At 34.3% G+C, this 17,701-nt stretch overlaps 1 protein-coding gene across 1 annotated transcript in view; it reads right to left on the bottom strand.

The window, feature by feature from the left end:
* The window catches only part of ARHGAP42 (Rho GTPase activating protein 42), a 387,607-nt gene that overhangs the window by 20,004 nt on the left and 349,902 nt on the right, over window positions 1-17,701 (bottom strand). Inside the window, exons 18-21 of the mRNA XM_074216537.1 lie at window positions 16,766-16,925; window positions 11,321-11,465; window positions 8,743-9,123; window positions 8,219-8,375 (exon numbers count right to left, since the gene is read on the bottom strand). Coding sequence (XP_074072638.1) covers window positions 8,219-8,375; window positions 8,743-9,123; window positions 11,321-11,465; window positions 16,766-16,925 — 843 coding nt within the window. The remainder of the gene's footprint in view (window positions 1-8,218; window positions 8,376-8,742; window positions 9,124-11,320; window positions 11,466-16,765; window positions 16,926-17,701) is intronic.

Here is a 17,701-nt window from a genome sequence, read left to right as displayed (position 1 = left end):
GGTAACAATTAGAAACAAATAGAGGGGTTTGTAAACGTGAGCATGTAAAATTATTCTATACATATTTTTGTTTATCATTTCTTTTTTTAATATACAGAGAGCATCTTTCTTCATATATCCTTTGTAATTAATGTAGGTATTTATAATGGTCAAAATAACTTTGGTTCAAAGTCATTCTCAAAACTATTGCTTTTACTGTATATAATGATCTCTTGGTTCTGCTTATTTTGCTCTTCATTATTTCATGCTTTTCTAAAATCACTGAGTTCAATTGTATATCATAACAGCAACATGGGGTTGATGATCATTCTTAATGGATTTGCTCATTCCATCAGTGCAACAATCAGGTACAATTTGGGGGTATTTGTGATGGAGAACACCATCTGTATCCAGAGAGTTTGAACAAAGACCAAAGACTATTACTTTTAATTTTAAAAAAAACAACTATTATCTTTTTATGTAATTTTGCTACCTCATATATTTTATTTTTTTCCTTAAGGATATGAATTCTCTCTCAACACATTCAACTTAGATCAATGTATTGCATGGAAACAATGTACAGACTAACAGACAGCCTTTGGGGTGGGGGGAAGAAGCAAGATTAGGGGGGAAAATTGTAAATTCAAAAATAAATAAATTTTAAAAATCACTGAGTTCATCATTTCTTATAACTCAGTAGTATTTAATCAAAATCATATACAACAAGCTATTCATCCATTTTCAATTCATGAGCATCCTTGCAGTTTCCAATTCTTTTCTACCACAAAGAGAGCTGCTACATTAATATTAGAACATATAGGTTCTCCTTTCCCCTAATCATCTTTGGAAATAGACAGAATAGTGGTATTTCTAGGTCATAGGGTATAGATAGTTTAATAATTCTTTGGACATAATTCCTGATTGTTCTCCAAAAGTTCATCAACAATGAATAAGTGTCCCAATTTTTCCACATCCTCTCCAACATTTTTCATTTTTCTCCTTCTATCATTTTAACCAATCTGGTAGGTGTGAAATGCTATCTCAAGGTTGTTTTAATTTTCATTTCTTTAATCAATAATGATTTGGAACATTTTTTCACATGACTATAAAGTTATTAAAATTGTTCATTGGAAAACTGCCTGTTCATAAGCTTTTGATCACTTATCAGTTGAAGAATGACTTGTATTTATATAAATTTGACAAAGTTCTTTATATATTTAGCTATGAGACTTTATCTGATAAGCTGTCTATAAAAAATTTTCCCCAATTATCTGCTTTCCTTCTGATCTTATCCTCATTTGTTTTATTTATACAATAAGTTTTAATTTAATGTAATCAAAATTATCCATTTATACCTAACTTTGCTTTCTCTCTTTTTTATTCATAAACTGATCATATATCCATAAGTCTGATGTGCAATATGTTCTATGTTCTTCAAATTTTCTTATAAATCTCTTTTTATATTTAGATCAGGTTAACATTTGGAGCTTATCTTGGTAAATGATATAAGATATAGATCCATGCCCTATTTCTACCGTACTGCTTTTGAGTTTTCTCAACAAATTTTTTTTTACTAAATAAATTATTATCCCCAAATCTTGTCTTTATACTTGTCAAATACAAGATTGGTATATTTATTGCTGCTGTAAATTATATGTCTACTCTGTTCCATTGATCTAACTTTCTATTTCTTAAGTCAGCACCAGATAGATAATTACTACATTATAACATAGTTTAAGATCTGGTACTACTAAACCTCCTTCCTTTATATTTTTTCATTTTTCTTTGAATATTTTTGATTTTTTGTTTTTTCCAAATGAATTTTGTTATTATTTTTTCTTGCTTTTTTTATGTGAGTTCTTCTTTTAACTTCATTCTTCCTCTCCAAAAAGCTATTAAAAATGATGAAATGAAAATTTCTAATCCATTTATCTATTTTGCCCTTTAATAATTTCCTATTATATGTAAAGCACTGTACTAGTATGGGAAAAAGAAAAAAGAGATACCCCAATCAACATCAGTGCTATCAACAAGCTTAGGGTTCTAAAAATTGTTGCATCTTTTGAAACCACGAGGTGGAAGGAACTCAAGTTCAAAGTACAAGGTATTGCCTTTAACTCTATGTTTTAGCAAGAACTGCTCTTTAAATTATCTCTCATAATTTTTAATGTCAGACCCAGTTATCAGGATATAAATATATGTATAGATAGATAGATAGATAGATAGATAGACAGACAGACTCACTCAGGAATCATGAATCAACAAATTCATGAAGTTTAACCAATGATAACTTTTAACTATAAGGAAAATGGCATGGATTCTACATCCTTAAATGATGATCTTACTTGATGTAAAGAGAAATGAGAATTAAATCAGGGCATAGACAACTAAAAACATTACCTATTTTTCCAAGAAAGTCCTACTCCATCCCACTGTGCTGGTAAGTCTAAATTCCTAAAGAGAATACTAGGATAAGATGATAGGGCCTCTAAAGTAGGGGACTTTATATAGGGATACAGATTACATAAATTTAACTATTGTTTGCCCTCATTAACAGATCTCTAACTACTTCCTAAATAGCTAATATGTGGGTCAATCAGTCAATGAGCACATCTTCTGTAATCCAGACACTGTGCGGTTAGGAAAATAAAGGTGGTCCCTTATCTTAAGAATCTCAAATGAGAAAGCTAGTCAATGGATGGAAAGCAGGTTTGAAAACAGGAAGACTGCCCTGAATTTAATCCAACCTCACATACTGTCTTAGTTTAGGACTCTGAGTAAGTCACTTAACCTATCTGTTTCCTTATCTCTAAAATCAAGATGATAATACTAGCATCTAGTTGTCAGCATAGAGATAACATTTGTAAAACTTTGCAAACCTTCAAGCCCTATTTAAATTCCTGCAATGTTGTTTTGTTGTTGTGGCTGATGAAGATTTTATTGATGTTGTTGATGATCATGATGATAAAGAAGGAAGCAAAATACATAAAAGAACTATACTTGAATCAAAGGATGGCCAGCTTGTTCTCCTCAGACAGAAGACAAGAGGGTTGGGCAGAGTTGGTTCCATAGTGCCACCAAAAGCAACAAGAAGCTTCATTTCACACCATTTGTATGATTGACTTTGAAAAGAGAGGACCATAAAGATAAATGTAGCCCACCGACCAACATAAATTGCAAATGATGAAGTAGAGAAATTAACAAATTTTAGGAACTATAATAAAAAACTGGAGAGGGTCAAGAGGAGAGCAAACAGCATGGTGAAGTGTCTCATGTTAGTGCCAGGACTTAAAAAACATGTAGTAGTTGTTTTCAAGTACTTGAAGGGCTGTCCTTTGGGAAAAGGAATAGAATTATCCTGCTTGTCCTTGACTGAAGCTACAAAGAAATAAATTAAAGCTTGATGCCAGGGGAAAGAAGGAAAATGTTTTTATTATTAAAATTATCCAAGAAAGTCAGTCTTCTTTAATCTTTTAATTTTTTTTTATCAATGCAGAACTAAGCAAAGATGGGAACATCACTCAGGAATATTGTGTAGAGGGGATTCTTTTATCTACAGTCAGTAAGTGAAATACTTTGCCACTGAGGTCCCTTTTTATCCTGAAATTTTGTGATTCTGAAATTATCTGTGAAAATAGTTACCACAATAAGACTAAAGAAGGATCAGAAACCATTAGGACCAATGGACTCTTGATTTTCCTGCTATTTAGTAATGGGATATGACAGATAAGGGCAACACAAATTTAGAGTATTTATAAAACATTTATAAAACACTGGAAAAGAAAACAACAGTAGCACTAACACACACAAAACAGAATAACGAATTTAAGAAAATAAGCTTTTGTGTGACATCCAACTAGATCAGTCTGATTTTCTTTGTAGATGAAACCAGGAGGGCAAGCCATACTCTAAGTAGAAAATATTTGTTAATTTTTATAGTAATCTGTTTTCTTTTTTCTTTTTTTTTTCAAAACTAGTGATAATAGTGAAATCACCACATTTGAAAATAAAACATCTGTAGCTGGTAACTATATGAGGAAGAAGAGAGGAGAAAGTATAGCTGCATATGACTAAATTTATCTATCATACATGTACACACATGCACAGACATAAAATTGAGAGGGAAAAGGGGAGACTGTGTATATATATATATGCACATACATATACATATATATGTGTGTGTATAAGTAGATATATATATACCACATGTAAACACATATAATTTATATGTGATCATGACATTTACACTAAAGATACTAATGATGCTAATCTTTACAAAGATGATTGTCAAAGATTTTATATATTCATATATGCATGCACGTTTGTCAATGTGCATATAAATCTAAGCATATACATGTAAGTATGTGTATGTATGTATATATGTATGTATGAATGGATGGATGGAAGGATGGAAGTGTGTAAGTATATATAAAAGGAATTCATAGTGGAAGAGACACAATTTGATTTCAAGATTTTGTCATAGAAGATTCCAAAAGAATTAAAAAGACAGTTTCCACTTCTCTGGCCAGCATGGACAAATAATAACAACAAGCACAGTCTCTCCTATTGAAAATATTCTAGCATCAGGATGTATCCCCTAATTATCAAGACCAATGGCTGCTTTTCAGTCTTTTTCCTTTTAACTTCTCAGCATTTTTGCTACTTTTGATTACATCCTCCTACTAGATATATTGCCTCCTCCCTTTGCTTTAGAGACAACATAATCTCCTGATTCTCTTTCCAACTATCAAGCTGCTCCTATTCAGTTTCCTTTGCTATTATTCCCTTTCTCTACTCTTTCCCTTGGCAAGTTCATTATCTCTCAGAGTCTCTCAAATACTACTTTTATAAAAATGACCCAAATATTTGTCTTAATCTTGTTCTTTTCCTTCTGGGCCCCAGACTAGACTATCTGATAATGGTCATTTGAGACTCTCCCTCTTAGATGTCCAAAGTTTCTCAAAACACATTACTAGCCAAAGAATGAATTTATTATTTCATCCTCTATTCTTACTCTCATTCATCCTTTAATTTTTATTTCTGTGATAATACCACATAGGTCCTGTCTCCCATGTATGAAACCTGGGAATTACTGTTGACATGTCTGTATTCCTCACTTGTCATAGTCAATCAATTATCAAATATTATCAATTCTGTTTCTTATACATCTATTCCATCCAACTACCACCCACCTCCGAAATGTTTTGGTCATATAGTGAGAATGAAAGAGAATAGGAGGACAGTAAAGTGGCATATTTAATAGTTTTTAGAAAACAAAGATCAAAGCTGTCAACATATTGAGTAGATTTTCTATGGAAATATACAGACAAAAATAAAAGATTAGAATCTATGGAGAATGTAGAACAAAACCACTGAAATCATGAATCTTAAAAATCTAAGTAAATACTAGCAGAGAATATCATGTTTTTATTTAATTTTTTTAAAGTTCACTTTTATGGATAATATGGAAATGGTCTGCATGGCTGTACATGTATAATCTATAACAAATTACTTACCTTTTCAATGAGGAGAGTGAGAAGGGAAGGAGAAGATTTGGAACTCAACATTTTAAAAAATGTTAAAAAATTTTACATGCAATTGAGAAAAAATAAGTCTATTTTGCTTCTACTTTTATTCTTTAGACTTCAAAATATATTATGATAAAGAGCTAGGATGGAACACAAATATGCTATTTTTAACTCCTGGAAACATTTTATATACATATGTATATCTGACCATTATATAGGAAGACCAGAATAGACACATCTGTCTTTTCTCTAGTATGTTTACTTAAAATTCAATTTTAATTAAAATTTCAGCCATTGATTAAAGATAATATTCAAATATTTAACAATATAATAGCTTTATTTTAGAACCAATACAATTAAATTTCTTTTTCTTTTTTTTAAGGTGTTTGCAAGGCAAATGGGGTTAAGTGGCTTGCCCAAGGCCACGCAGCTAGGTAATTATTAAGTGTCTGAGGCCGGATTTGAACTCAGGTACTCCTGACTTCAGGGCTGGTGCTCTGTCCACTGTGCTACCTAGCCACCCCTACAATTAAATTTCTACGTATAATGAAAAGAATTTTAAAAAGAATGAATTAATGAATTTCTGTCACTGATACTATGAACCAATAGTTTAGCAAAGTGATCTGCAACAGATTAAAATTAGGACTGCTAAATTTAAAACACACGTCCTTACCCTTTAGAGACCTATTGCAGCAAAACAAACTACTGCATTGCTGAATGGAAGAGAATTCTAGCTCAGACTGATCACTGATTTGATCTAGTGTGCCATTACTTATGTTCGTATGTTTGACATGGCTTTTATATAATAAACACAGAACTTGCTGCTACCTTTTTCTTCAGGCTTCTAATAAATGATTATGGGATTATAAAGTTAGTAGTGAATGGGACCTCAGAGGTCATTTGTTTCAAATTACCTATTGTAACTTGCCAAAGTCACTTAGGTAATAAATAACAAAGCCAGACCTGAAACCAAATCTTCTGCTTCCAAATCCAGGGCTCTTTTGAACATGTTTTTAAGTAAACCAAAAAGTGCTTGCTTGATCAGGAAAAGTCCAGGCTGTCATGGTAAGCAGATTTTAAATTATGAAAAGATAAATTATCCTGATATGAAGCTGTAACTTACCACCAACCATAAGAACTTTCAAAAAAGTCTTATATAACAAAAAAAACTGGGATAGGATTCAATTTTCCCCTCCTTTTTTCTTCTTTCTTTTTTGCCTTTTCCACTTTTTGTTCTTTCTTCCTTCTTCTTTATACCCCCTTCCTCCCTTTTTCTCTTCTTCTCTTCTTTCTGGTACCTGCCTTATCTTCTTTTTTTTTTTTTTTTGGCTCACTCTTTCTGAATCATTAATAATCCAACACATGCTTCATACCTGCCTCACCTCTCCTATCCATTCATTTACTCAATAATTCATTTCAAGTAACCATCACATTTTTAATATTTTTTTTCCTCTCCCCTGTCCCAACTCACTTTTTTCCCCTCTGTGAAAAGGAGTGTACTTTGGCAGAAATTGTTTTCAATTAAGTACCTAGGCAAGAAAATAAGGGTGAATGAGCTAAATGAAGTATAGCCCTGATTTTTACACTGAAGGAACTATGTGAGAATGTGTGTGTGTGTGTGTGTGTGTGTGTTTTGAAGGTGGCAGAGGTGGGTGACCCAGAGAAGATGATGCTAAATGGCTGGGAGTCAGGTGAGTTGATTATGGCAGCTATGGTACCTTAACAGTGAAAGGGGAGAGAACAAGCTTGTATTAATGTTCTAGACATTGTGCTAAGTGCTTTACAAATACTATCTCATATGATCCTGGAAGGAAAGTGCCATTAAGATCCCTCACGTATGGAAATTAAAACATATAGGGTTATGTAGCTAGCAGTATCTTAGTCCAAATTTGAACTCAGATCTCTCCAACTCCAATTTTACCTCTCTAACTACTATACTGCTGCTGGGGGATAAAGATAGAGAAAGAGGCAGCTAGGTAACTCAGTTGATAGAGCATTGGCACCAGAATCAAGAGGATCTGAGTTTAAATTTGGCCTCAGATACTTGATATTTACTAGCCATATGACCTTGGGCAAGTCACTTAAGCTCATTGCTCACAAAAACAAAACAAAAAAAGATAATAGGGAAAGAAATGATGGTGAGAGGAAACACCCAAAGACACTCATATCAACAATATAAACCAGCATCAGAGTGTCTTATTGAAGAACTATGTAGCTGTCTATTAAATGAATCTATAGCTTTCTTTTAAGGAACTTAAAGTTCACCACATGGTCTTATAACTTCTAATTCTGACCTAACCATCAGAATATTAATACCCAATTTACATTCATAATATTGATTCTAAATTACATCTCTAAGATTTTATCAACATAAGAACCAATGTGGATCACAGCCTATATATAACTCAGAAGCTATTAACTAAGGATATTAACATAGGCAGTCCTTATTCCAAGTCCAGAATTCTTCCTGCTATATAATAGTCATTTTTAATCCTAAACGAGCTTCTAAAATTGTCTCGTGAAGGGACATAGATCACTTTATTCTTTATCTAGCAGATAACAAGAGAAACTAAGTTGTCTAAGTTCACTCAGCTTGGTTACAACCTCAAATCTCAAGGTTTCCTAGAATTCTTGCTAACCTAATCATGCTATTTAATATTAAAATGAAGATTAAAAAATTTAAAATGAATCCTAAGATCCTCATCACTTACACTGAACCAGGTCGCTGATATCCATTGCTTGATGTAGTGTCTAACCTCAACCTCCTGCACATTTTTGGAGGAAGGTCAGGATTTGGTGGCGCTCTGGGTGTCTCTTTGGAATCTATGGAAGTTAAGCTTTGAATGGATCCACTGTAGCTTTTGTTTCCTATAAAGAAAACCCCAAAATCATGAAGACATAATAAAGCTAATAACCTAGTGCATGTACATTACAAAAAAAAGGGGTATGGGCCATTTTTTTTCAACCAGAATGAAAATGTGCAAAATATTCAGTGCACAGTAGACCATCCTCAAGGAAATCATAAACTTCAGCATTTTTAAAATGGCGTCACTTCACCATGATAGAGAAATTTAGCTAAAAAAGTCAAAATGCAAAGGAGCTCTTTTAAACAGAAGTACATGAGCAAAGTAATAGACATCATTAGTTCCTTAGTTTTTTCTCTTGCTTAATAATGTTGAATAATCCAGTAACTGATAATGTGACAAGAGAAAAGTATAATTTTTGCATTGCTTACCTTCAGCTGCAGGAATTGATCTGAGGGAGGAAGCTGCAGATCTCTTCAGACCTGATAGTCCATAAAGTCCCTTTTGGACCAGATCTATTGGTGGGGAAATGTTCCCTGGGCTAGTGACTGATGCAATACTCTGACAGTCCGACTCCACATCTGTTTTGGATGCATCTTCTTTAGAACTTGATTCTGGACTTGTCGTCCAGAGACCTGAGCTTTTCTGTCCATTAGAAGGTGGTGGAGACGCAATCCAGGGAATGCCTCCAGATTTTTCCCGTGGTTGGCAAGAAGCTGACTTAGTAGTGCTATTTTGTTCTGATGAGTGAGAGGAGAGTGATTCTATGCTGCCCATAGGTGTACTATCTGGGCTGCTGCTGTATGAATCACCTATGATGGAGGAAAAGAAAAAAGCAGAGCTTTCTATTAATAGTAGCATTACTTAAAGCTTTACATCCTATTGCTGATGATACAGGTTTACAACTATTACAGTCATTAGAACTGTTACCGATAGCTCTTCTCAATTTCTGCATTTCCTCTATGATATGTGTGTGTGTGTGTGTGTGTGTGTGTGTAAAGGTGTGTGAACATAAAGACATATATCTATTTATGTAAATACTCATGTATACACATACAAATAATATCTCCAGTATTTATGGACCATGAGACACACAAAGTAAGATCAAAATTTGTCTATGACACCAGGAGCCAGAGTAATGGAACAATGGGAAAAGAGTTTCACTGATGACTGAATAGGGAGGCAAAAGGAATGGATTAATGACATTTCTTGTTGTTGTCTCCTTTATTCCCCCTGCCATTCTAGGAGGTGTGTTATTAAGATATGATACAACTGAATCCCTTTTCATTTAATGACACTATTAGCCATCAGCAGACAAATTCAAAGCTGTACCAACTTCACAAAGGGCAACTTCATTTTCTGAAACTAACAATTTTGCGACACAAAAGCTATTTTACTGGAGTTTTCTTTTATATTATAGGAAGATACGATAAAAACTGAAGCTCTGAGAGTACTTCATCTGGATTTCTCCCCTTTTCTCTATCATACCTTACACTGAATCATGGTTTTCTGTGTATGTGTAGTCTATTTCCTTATTTTATACTCTACATTCTTCTCTCCACTGCTCCAACCCCCACCAATAACAGCTTGAATTGGGTCTTTTCTTGTATCTTCAACAACTAGCAGTGTCTTAAACAGAGTAGGTATATAATAAACAATATTGATTGTATCTATAATTCATAGAGGGATGTAAAGAACTCTCTCCATTGATACAGTCCAGCAACTTGTTTGAAATTTATAATCTTTAGAAAATTGTCTGGATGCACTGAGAGCTTCAATGGCTTACCCCTAGTTACAGAGAGAGCCTTTTACATGAAAAGGACTTGAACCCACATCTTCTTGGCTGCAATCACAACCTTCTGTCCACTACACCTTTACTACCTTTCCATAATAACTACACACATTTAAATGTCACTTTTTTTTGGCTGTTCATCTGTTTTCAGTGCTATGATTTTTTTGTGATCCCATTTGGGATTTCCTTGGCAAAGGTACTGAAGGAACTGATATAGTTAAGTGGCATGTCCAAGGTCACATAGCTAGATTTGAACTTGGAAAGATGAGTCTTCCTCATTCCTGATCAGTACCCTATCCACTGTGTTACTTAGCTGCCCAAATAGCACTTTAAGTCTTGCAAATGACAAATATTACAGGATTGTGTAAGGAAAGCCCTTTGCAAACCTTATTATATATATATATATATATATATATATATTATGATAAATTATATATATATATATAAATTATATAAATAATTATTATTATCTTCATTTTATAGATGAAGAAACTTAGTTTCAGAATGACCTGTTGTCTCATAATAAGTATCAGGCATGGAATTCAAAGCCAAGTGCTCTGATTCCTAGTTCCTTTATGCCATACTGGCATTCACAATATCCTGGCAAATCTAGAAGCTGGGGCTGGAGGGAAAGGGGCATGAAACAAAGATTACAATGAAATAAGGATAGCACTCCCTTCTCCCATTATTTTTTGAGTGTTTTTGCTTGTAATATGTACTACATATCCCTGGCTATGGCTACCTTTCTAAATCACCTTGGTGCTTGGCTCAGAATACTAAGGTAGTTAGAATGGTTTTTTCCTTTTTTTTAAAGTATTTTATGATACCCAAGAGATGAAGCTTTAAGAACATAATGTAAAAAGAGGAAGGAAAATGACTGCTTTAGTCAGACTCACTTTGGCTTTCTTTGCAGCCACTTCTGCGCCAGGACAAAACCTGCTGCAGAGAAAGCACCCAATGTACTTAATCACAGCTGCAGAAGAAAGGGTATTGAGAAGAATGGCTGTTTTTTTCCTTTGCAGTGGCAATGAATTTGGTCTAATATGCTTGTCCCTGGCACCTTGATACTACATGTTGACCAGGACTTTATAAATGTAGAATAGAAGAGCTGGCAAGAACATTTTCTCTCTCACTAATCATCAACAAGAAAGTCATACAGTCATGAAAGAGTAGACTAAAAAAGCAGAAAAAATTTTGAAAGGTCATTCCACACTTACTATCTGGTTCTGCCAGACATGGAGTATATCTCCCTTTGGGCTTCCTTGAGCCTGTTGAGAGGCAAATGGCTCTTGTCCTCCTGGACCCTGAACGGGACTGAGGTTGAGGAAGAGGAATATTTGGATCTGGTGCAGTATGGAATATCTATATGGAAGAAAAATAAATGCAGGTTCAATGGCAAAATATATTATTAAAAAAAACCTGAACACTTTCATTAAGACCAGTTATTAATACAATTACAGTAATATATATATGTATATGCATACATGTGTGTACATGCATGAACATATCATTTACATATGTACTCCTCAAATTCACCTTGAGAGTAATGTTTGGAATTCTGAACTTGGAAGCAGGAAAAGTTGGATTCCAAAGCTGCCTAGGACATTCTTCCAAGCTCTGCAACTTAGAGCAAGTCCCTTAACCTCTAAAGGTCTCAGATCCCTGGTCTATAAAATGAAGATAATAATGATTGTAATTGAACATGCCTCAAAGAATTAATGGGACGTACAAATTAAGTAATATGTATATAAGCACTTTGCAAACTTCAAAATATTATGTCAGTGTCAGTTAATATTATTATAAGCTAACGACCTAGTGCACTAGTACCTTGCAAGATGGAAAAAAAAATGTTCCTTTGGTGCTGGATATTCCATCTACCACAGCCCTCAATGAATTTTTTTGAGTTTTGGGTATATTGTTTGCTTTCATCTCTTAACTTTTAATTCTAGAGATTTTTTTTTTTCAGATATACGTATTCTTTTAACAACAGTAATTCTGGAAACATAGTTTGGTATATTTCATCCTTTAACCTATATAGACATAGATAAATAACACAGAGGTTCTATTTTATTTTCCAGGATTAGAAGGAATCAATGCTACACAATCTAAAGGAAAAAGAAAATCCACTCTGGGCCATTTTCTATACTCCTCAGGCTTAAGGATTCTTTGGGGAAGGTCTTTGCTTTTTACAGATGAGACAGATCTTGTTACACATTTTTGTATAAGGATAGTAATAATGATTATAGCTTGCATTTACAAAATGCTTCATGACATTCTTAGATCATATTATTGTAACATTTCTGTAACAACAACTCTGGTCATAATACAAGTAGCATTATTCCCCCCAAAAAAGGATGAACAAACTGCCTTGAAGAGATGAATTGACTGATAGAGAATTAACAAGTGGAGGAGACTCATGCTCAAATATAGTCTCTAACCCAAGTCAGTCTTCCTTTCATTATATAATGCTGTTTCTCATGATAAAAACAAGTAATTACAAAATAATACTATTAAAAGTCACTGATATTTCTATAATTTATATCACATGTACACTCATTCTTTCATTTCGGTCTCACAACAATCCTATGAGGTAGGTATCATCATCATCATCGTCTTTTGACTTTTTGTATCCTTAGAATTCAGCACAATGCCTGCTAAACAGAAAGCACTTAATGTGTATTGATTATTCTTCTTGTTCTTCTTTATTCTCATCTTCATTTTATAGATGAGAAATTTAAAGGCCAGAGGAGTCCGGGAATCTGCTTTTAATAAAATAGCTACATATTACCAGAGGTGTATTTGAACCTAGGACTTCCTGACACCAGTTCCAGCACTTTATCTGCCTTACCATAGTTCTATAGTTCCTTTATATTTTAAATTATAGGATCATAGATTAAGAGAAGGAATGTGTCTTGGAGGTTATTCATTTCAATCCTTGAATTTTACAGATGAGAAAACTAAGACCAAAAGAAGTGGAGTAACTTGCCCAAGGTCACATAGCAAAGTCAGAATTTATACAAACCAGGTCAGAAAGCAGGCAGGTCAAATGTTGTTACTCTCATCTTATAATGTAAACAAGGAACCCTGGGTTCAAAGGATTATGTGATTTGCTTAAGGTAACAGAGCTAGTAAGTGGAACAGATGAAATGTGATATATAAATTTAGACTTTCTAACTGAGAAACAGACTTCAGAGGTCATCTAGTCCTACCTAAGATGAACTGATAATGACTTGTGACCAAACTCCTGCTGTTATATTCCAAATACAGTTTCTTAGGATGGATTGGTGAAACATTCTTTCTTTATATTTTCGTCATTGAATAAAACCTTAGAAAGACACTTTTAGTTAGTTTTTCATTAGGAGTGATAAGCACATACCCGAGGAGACTAATAAAAGGGATGAGGAATGAATCCAACACCATAATGACTCAGAACAAAATAGCCTAATTTTATTCAGGAACCATTAACTACTATTGATTTATGAAGGTCAACTTTGCCTAGGATAGAGAATAAGTACATTTCCTGTTTCCATCAGTTTTTTTTAAAGATTTCTCTGGAAATTTAACAGACAGATGTCTTAAAAATGCATAGATTGTTTTTGTTTCATTAAGACAAAACTAACATGATAATAAAGAGTCTGTACTCAGAGAGATGTAAACAGTGGAAGAATATTAGAAAATCAAAAAGAAGAACTAGAATGCTTACTTCCTCAAGAATAGAAACTGCAATATAAATGGTAAAAGACCAATCAGAAAACCTTGGAAAGTAAATGAAACAGAGGAAAAGGAAAGTGATTTGTGAGCAATACTAAAGAAAGCTTAATGATTATTCCAGTAAAAGGAAGATAGAGTCCTCATAAAGAAGTGATTAGCACAAAATTTGAGTCTCTTCTTTAAACTTCATAGGAATGAGCTCACAACAAATAATAACTCAATAAACAAGTCTCCTTTTTCAAATAACTGCTCTAACAACATTGGTATGAGATTCTCCTATTGGTGTACATGGTCACCTTATTTATTTAACCAATATGCAGAATACAACATATGAAATGCCAGATTATAGCTTGAATTAAACTGGGAGAAATAACAATAATCTCAGATATAGAAAACAATTCCACTCTGATGGCAGAAAAGTGAAGAATTAAGATGTCTCTTGATGAGAGTGAAAAAGAAGAGTTTAAAGTTGGCTTCAAGCTTAACATTTAAAAAAAAGGTCATAACAACTGAACCCATTACTTCCTGTCAAAAAAAGGGAGAGGAAATTGAAGCAGAGTCAGCTTTCATATTTGTAGGCTCAAAGATCACTGCAAATCGTAACTGTAGTCCAGAAAATAAAAGATGCCTTCTCCATGAAAAGAAAGCTATAGGATAGACAGCATGGTTGTTTGTTCTTAAAGAGCACCAAAATGATATCGTTATGTTGGAGTTAAGGTATGGTGTGTCAGACCAATACGAACTCAGAAGGCTTTTTAGAGGTTGGACACAATGCTCCATATGAACATTAGGGTGGAGGTATCTCTAAATTTATGCATCTCGTTTCTTTTGAGCTACTGCAATTCTGTTTTGCTCATAGAGCACAGCACCTTCTTTAATGTGGGTCCACCATGTTGGACTGTCCTTTGCCAGCATCTATCATGTCACACAATTGATTCCAAAGTTCTTCACAGAAACCTTGAGAATGTCCTTGTGTCTCTTCTTCTGACCACTACGTGAGCACCTGCCTTGTGTCATTCTCCATAAAATAGTGTTTGGGGTAAACATGAGTTTGGCTCATTTGTTCATAAGAGTTGCATTCTTTGGAATGCATTCTTTGGAATTTGAATACTTGGCAGTTTAGCTTGAGAAAAGACCTCAGGGTCTGTTATCTTGTTAGGTGATCCTCAGAATCTTCCTAAAACTATCCAAATGGCACTTGTATACTGTCCAGGTTTTACAGGCATAAAACAATGAGATCAGCACAAGTGCTCTGGTGACCTTCAGTTTGTTAGGCAATGTAATGCTTTTTTCTCACTTTCCTTCAGAGTTCCTAAAATACTGAGCTAGCTCTGGAAAAAAGGAAAGCATGCCAGAGTTGTTTCCACCTGGTTTCAAACTGTGGGACATTCATGATAACATACTAAAAAGCAGACATCATTTTGTCAACACAGGTCCATATAGTCAAAACTATTGTTTTTCCAGTAGCAATGAATAGCTATGAGATTTGGCCAATAAGGAAAGCTGAGTGCCAAAAAAATCAATGTCTCAAATTGTAGTGACAAAGAAGACTTCTGAGAGTCCTTTGGATAGTAAGAAAGTAAAATCAATTGATACTTAAGGAAATTAATTCTGGTTATTCATAAGAAGGTAAAAAACTGAAGCTGAAGCTTAAATACTTTGGCCACATAATGAGAAGCTAGAACTCATTAGGAAAGACCCTGATGTTAGGAAGGAAAAGGAAATGACAGAGGATGAAATTATTATAAGGTGTCATGGACCTGGACAGACTGGGAGACAAGCTAAAGGACAGAAGGGCCTGGCACACTATCATCCATAGGACATGAGGAGCTGGACACAACTGAATAGAAAAAAATTCAGCTAGAGTAGAACTCCCTCTCCATAGGGAAATCCTCTAAGTCTCCCTTCAGGACCTTTGGCATTTTGGGGCCCAAGTCTTCTTCATGATTCTTCAAGCATTAAATTGTTTCAGGCCTTTTGGGGTTCCAGCTTCAAGAGAGAAGATGGATGGTGTTATCACCATTTCAGGCTTCTGAAGAAAAAAAAATCTGGAAAGACATGAAAGGAACTGGCAATCTCCATAATCTCCATTAGGTCCATATTACTAGCATATTATACTAGAGGCTTCAGGAAATTTTTGAATCCTTTCTCTTTGTTGAGCTGACCTCAATCCCAATAGGAGGGTCCCTCTCTCTCTCCATATATATATATATGTATATGTATGTATGTCTTGGCTATAAAGCATGGTCTCCCATCCCCAAAATGATAAAGCATTGATAGTTTGAACCAGATCATATCCCCTAGATGATTGTTATTTAAGGAGGCATATCAATTACATACAATCTGGCACCCTTTCTCTGAAGAGAGCAGAATGCTGGTACATTGACACCAACTTATTCCCTCCTGGTAAGAATGAAAGTCTCCTTTGGGTAGGGGGAAAAAGACAAGAGATTCTATTCTCTCTCCTTTCAAGTCACACAAGGACAGCTCTCACCATAGCTGGATCTCACAATGCATGTCGGGTTCATTCCACTCCTTTCCTTACATTTATAACAAATTTTTCACTTCTCTGCCTGGGTCCTTGTGATCCTGATTGACAAGTGCCTCACATGGTCCCCTGTACTTAAGGGGCCGTTGCTGTGGATCACTTACTACCCTCAGTCATCTTCTTGCCACCTGCCTTGTCAAATTTTCATTTCAATGGTTTCAGTCATTATTTCTGTTACTTTCCAAAATAAAATTCCTTCCCCTGGCCACTGTTCCCCTATATTTTTTGTGTCCCTTAATTAGTCTGTAAGATTCTTGAGAACAGGTCCAGTCTTTGCTTTTTTATTTGTATTTGCACTATATTTGCATTTATACAGTACTCAGTGTATAGTAAGTACTTAGGAAATGCTTTTATTTTCATTCATTCATTTGAAGGCACCTTTTAGACAAATATTTGACCATACCTTCTCATAGTGTTCAATCAGAATCTCAACCACAATATTCTGGAATTTGATGTTCATCATAGCAGCTACAGTTTCTTCCTGTGCTCTCATCAGAGTAGGGCCAAAGATGACTCCAAGGTTGGAGACAGTCATAAGATTCTGCTGGCTATGCAGTGATACTCTTAAAAAAAAACAAATAAAAATTCAAAATGAATAATTAGAAAATTATATTAATACAATTTTAAAGAAGCTAACTGCTGGAAGACAATGAATTTGTAATGATCTGTACATTTTGGATTGCAGGTCATTTTTTCCCACTATACTTAGGCTGCTTTGTGACCACCCTTACCCTAAATTCCTCTAGCCATTACCTTTTCTGCCAATGATTGATTGATGTGTGGTCAAAAAATTAAAGTAATTTTTTTAAAGAAAGTTTTGAAACTGGAGGAATTCTTGAAATCTCATTTCAATTTATTTTAAAAATATTTTTGTTTTCTATATTTTTTTTAGGTTTTTGTAAGGCAAATGGGGTTAAGTGGCTTGCCCAAGGCCACACAGCTAGGTAATTATTAAGCATCTGAGATCAGATTTGAACCCAGGTACTCCTGACTCCAGGGCTGGTGCTTTATCCACTGCGCCACCTAGCCGCCCCCTATTTTCTATATTCTTTAGAATTCCCCTGTATCCTTCTTGCATTCTCAGAGACCCATCTTATTAAACATAAATTAATTTTAAAAATGGAAGAGAAAAAAATCCCCATAAAAATCTATGAATAAATTGAAAATTCAGTCATTATATACAATGTTTCATAAAGGTAGATTTTCCTCCAATATTTGCAAAGCAATAATGGAAGGTGACTTCTTAGATCTTTTGAGGGACAATTTTTTTTTAAAATATCATTAAGACAGTAAGTATATTGCACGGGGAAAGGACCATCTTGGGGTATCTCCTAAAGCC

Source organism: Macrotis lagotis, chromosome 1 (genome assembly GCF_037893015.1).
Source record: "Macrotis lagotis isolate mMagLag1 chromosome 1, bilby.v1.9.chrom.fasta, whole genome shotgun sequence".
Classification (NCBI taxonomy): Eukaryota; Metazoa; Chordata; class Mammalia; order Peramelemorphia; family Peramelidae; genus Macrotis; species Macrotis lagotis.
The sequence above is the reverse complement of the archived record's forward strand: the minus strand, read 5'-3'. Positions and strand labels throughout refer to the sequence as shown.